General features: G+C 48.5%; 1 protein-coding gene across 1 annotated transcript; it reads left to right on the forward strand.

Moving 5' to 3' along the window:
* Positions 1-893: 893 nt before the first annotated feature.
* Positions 894-3,292, forward strand: hoxa1a (homeobox A1a). The gene is made up of 2 exons (XM_034704173.1): positions 894-1,712; positions 2,140-3,292. The coding sequence occupies exons 1-2, from the start codon at positions 1,106-1,108 to the stop codon at positions 2,517-2,519; spliced, it is 987 nt and encodes a 328-aa protein (XP_034560064.1). The 5' UTR covers positions 894-1,105; the 3' UTR covers positions 2,520-3,292.
* Positions 3,293-3,524: the final 232 nt, after the last annotated feature.

The following is a 3,524-nucleotide window of genomic DNA, read 5'->3' on the forward strand; positions in this document are numbered from 1 at the left end:
TGATGAACTTAACGGGATAATCAGCCCACACTCGCACCTCAGGCTATATGTGCACATTATAGCTCCAGTACGGGCCCCGCATTATCACATCATTTGATCACTATACATGCATAATGAATACATGTGGGAGTGAAATCAGAGTAGATAGCGGACCCTGTGACCCCTGGAGAGAAAAATTAATACCACATCAACTTAATGTTTAATATGTTGTCTTGTCGTAACATCACCTGTGACCTCCCGGGAAGTACTCATAGCAGCCACATTTCCTAAAACGACCTTCATGGTGTGAAAAATAAAAAAATAAAAAGCTCTCTGACTTTTTGCTTGTGTCAGGAGTGAAGACTTCCTGCCTCTCCCTCACTGTCACACTGTGAAAATATTTGCTGAGCCAACCTCTCACAGTGTTAAAGCGTGAAACACTTCGCATCGGAATGGGACATTGAAAGCCCACATAGCCTGTGGCAGTGTCACACAGACACTGAGCCATCCATCCCTCCAGGAGAGAATGACACTATTATACACATGGCATGACACGCACAGAGGGCACACGCACAACTTCGTGCGCGCAAACGCACCAACACTTTTGCACATGCACACCTTCTCTCCTCTCTGTTCCAAAAATACCGTACCTGGGGTCAGAGTGCAGGTCGTCCTCGCTGAGAGGTTGCAGAAGGCGAAACGTTAATCTTTCCCCGGGCAGAGGAGCGCACATCAGGGGGTTAGAAGCCGCCGTTCTCAGCTCTTCATGCGACCCCGGAGCTGTCCGCCGCCGTCTGCCTCCCAGCTCATTGTTTGCTCGGCCAATACATTAGCGGCGACGCGCGTCACCTTGATCGACGAGCGCCTGGAATTTAAATAGCCACTCAAACACCAATCTGTCACCGGCTGAGGGGATAAGGACAAGTGCCTCACTGGCTGACCTGAGGCCCACGTGACAGCACCCGTTCATTGATATCGGGCCATTCACCCCCCCTCCCTCTTCTGATCAGGGCAGAGTATAGGTAAAGGTTGGCACGGTCACTCAGGGTAAGAGGGGGAGAGAGGAAGAGATCAGAGGGTGTCTGTGCAGCGGACGGTCCCTCTGTCCCGGTAGAACGATGCTACAATGAGCAGCTTCTTAGACTACTCAGTGATGAGCGGTGAAGGTGGCTCGTGCTCAGTAAGGGCTTTCCACTCGGACCACGGGATTACAACTTTCCAATCGTGCGCAGTGACTGTTAACAACTGCGGCGCGGATGAGCGATTCATGGCGAGCAGGGCTTCCCCTGACATCATCCCCCACCAGCCGGGGTCATACCAGACTACCGCGAGCTCGCTGGGTCTCGCCTATGGGGCCCACCCGGCCTGCAGCTCCAGCTATGGACCTCAAAGTTTCTGCACTACATATAACCATTATGCGCTCAACCAGGAAGTAGACTCCACAGCAGGGTTCCCTCAGTGCGGCCCGCTGATGTACTCGGGCAACATTTCCTCCTCCATGGTCACTCAGCATCGTCAGGGTTACAGTGCAGCCCCTCTAGGTCAGCTGCAGTATGCCCATGCAGCATATGGCGGCGGGCACGAGCAAGCAACCTCTTTTCCTGGATGCTCTAACCCGCTGTCACCTCTGCACGCAGCTCACCTGGAGGCATGCTGCTCACCTCTGTCTGAGGGAGCATCTTCTGCACAGACCTTCGACTGGATGAAAGTCAAGAGGAACCCACCAAAGACAGGTGGGTGCCAGATGGTGCAGCTCATAAAAACAAACACTTTAAATTGTAGTTAACGATTCATTTTGGCAGATGTTTTAACACTGGAGTGTATTAATCTCCAAGTTTTGGTGGCTCTGAGTTGTACACTTGAGAGTTTTCACTGCCCCTTTCATTGTGCCATCGTTATGCACCGTAACAAATGTACTTTTGTCAATGTTATTTTAAATCTAAAACATGTACTACCGTTTGTTTAAAAGTAGCTGATAGTTTACCGCAAGATGTTCCTGCTGAGCAAAAGTTGTTCCATGCTGCGTAAAAGTTGTTCCTGCTGTGTAAATCATGGTTCTTGCTGCATAAAGGTTGTTCCATGTCCCACTAATAAATTATGTTTGCTATGAGTAGAGAACATGTAAGGTACGTTTACATCTATTTGTTTCTCTGTCCACAGGTAGGTCTGGGGAGTACGGTTACGGGGGTCAGCCCAACACGGTCCGAACCAACTTCACCACCAAGCAGTTGACCGAGCTAGAAAAAGAGTTCCACTTCAATAAGTATCTGACCCGTGCGCGGCGCGTGGAGATCGCGGCCGCACTACAGCTGAATGAGACTCAGGTGAAAATCTGGTTCCAGAACCGCAGGATGAAGCAGAAGAAGAGGGAGAAAGAAGGACTGCTGCCGGCCAAAGCAGCTTCCTCTGACCCGGGAGAGAGAAGTCAAGATAAAATGGACGATGCAGATTCGGAGAAGTCAATCTCAGCCCCCTCTACTCCGTCTCCGTCCACATCCACAGTCTCATCCACAGGAGCTGATCCTTACTCCTCAAATTAACCTGCCTCTTTACCTCTTTGGGCCACTGGTGGCCTGTGTGTATAAAACGTATACCCAGCGTGCCAAGCCAAAGTCATGGTGTATGGAGAGCATATGTGGACACGTAGGATTAGTTTATGCACTATTGGTGGTATACACTATTTGGGACTTTGGACAGAACATGGACCATTTCTGAGTGATAGCTTTGTTTTATATCGTGTATTGTGGTCAAAAGGACGATATCACAGCTGTCCAAACAAATGTAGGCCATGGTGGTGTGTTAATTTAATTTGAAATTCAACGTTAAATACATGTTGCGCCACGACGTTGTGTATCTTCCTCGGACCTGTTGCTGATCAGTGCTGCTTTATGTAAAGTCAGAAGTCTGCACGGACAAAAATACCTCAAATATGCCAAAGTTGAGCGTCATGGCCAAGGCTGGGCTGATTGCACTGGATGCCCATAAGAAGGTATCCCCCAATCAACGAGATGACCTCGTTCAGAAATCTTTATAGAGTTCATTCTTATTGTGCAATCCTAAATCACTGTCATCATTGTGTTAAGGGCCTGTGTGTTGGTATGTCTGTGTGCTGGTCTGAATGCATATTGTGTGAGATTTTGCATGATGCGTAATGCTTTCATGTATTATTTGCAGGGCGCTGAGTTTTATCAGTCGGAGAGTCAGTCATGTTTGTCCCAAGCTTTTATGTGTTGTCTATATAATCCAGTTGAGCACACACAAGATGTTTTGTCCATAGAGACGTTTACGGGTCAATCATGTGTATTAAAGTACGTTTGCCTCCAAAACGATTCCTTTGTGTCATTGAGGATGCAGGTCTTCCAACCAGGCATTTATTGTAATCTTTGTCAATGTTCCTTTCGTTTTAGGGGTTGCATGTATCTCTTTTACGCAAGGCGGAGTTTCTCAATGTATGCTGCCACGCACGCTCCCCTCCCTGGGGTGAACAGTTATTGGCATAATAAAGGCATGTTTATCCACGAAGGAGATGAGAGCGCGGACGTCAG

Source organism: Notolabrus celidotus, chromosome 16 (genome assembly GCF_009762535.1).
Source record: "Notolabrus celidotus isolate fNotCel1 chromosome 16, fNotCel1.pri, whole genome shotgun sequence".
Taxonomy (NCBI): domain Eukaryota; kingdom Metazoa; phylum Chordata; class Actinopteri; order Labriformes; family Labridae; genus Notolabrus; species Notolabrus celidotus.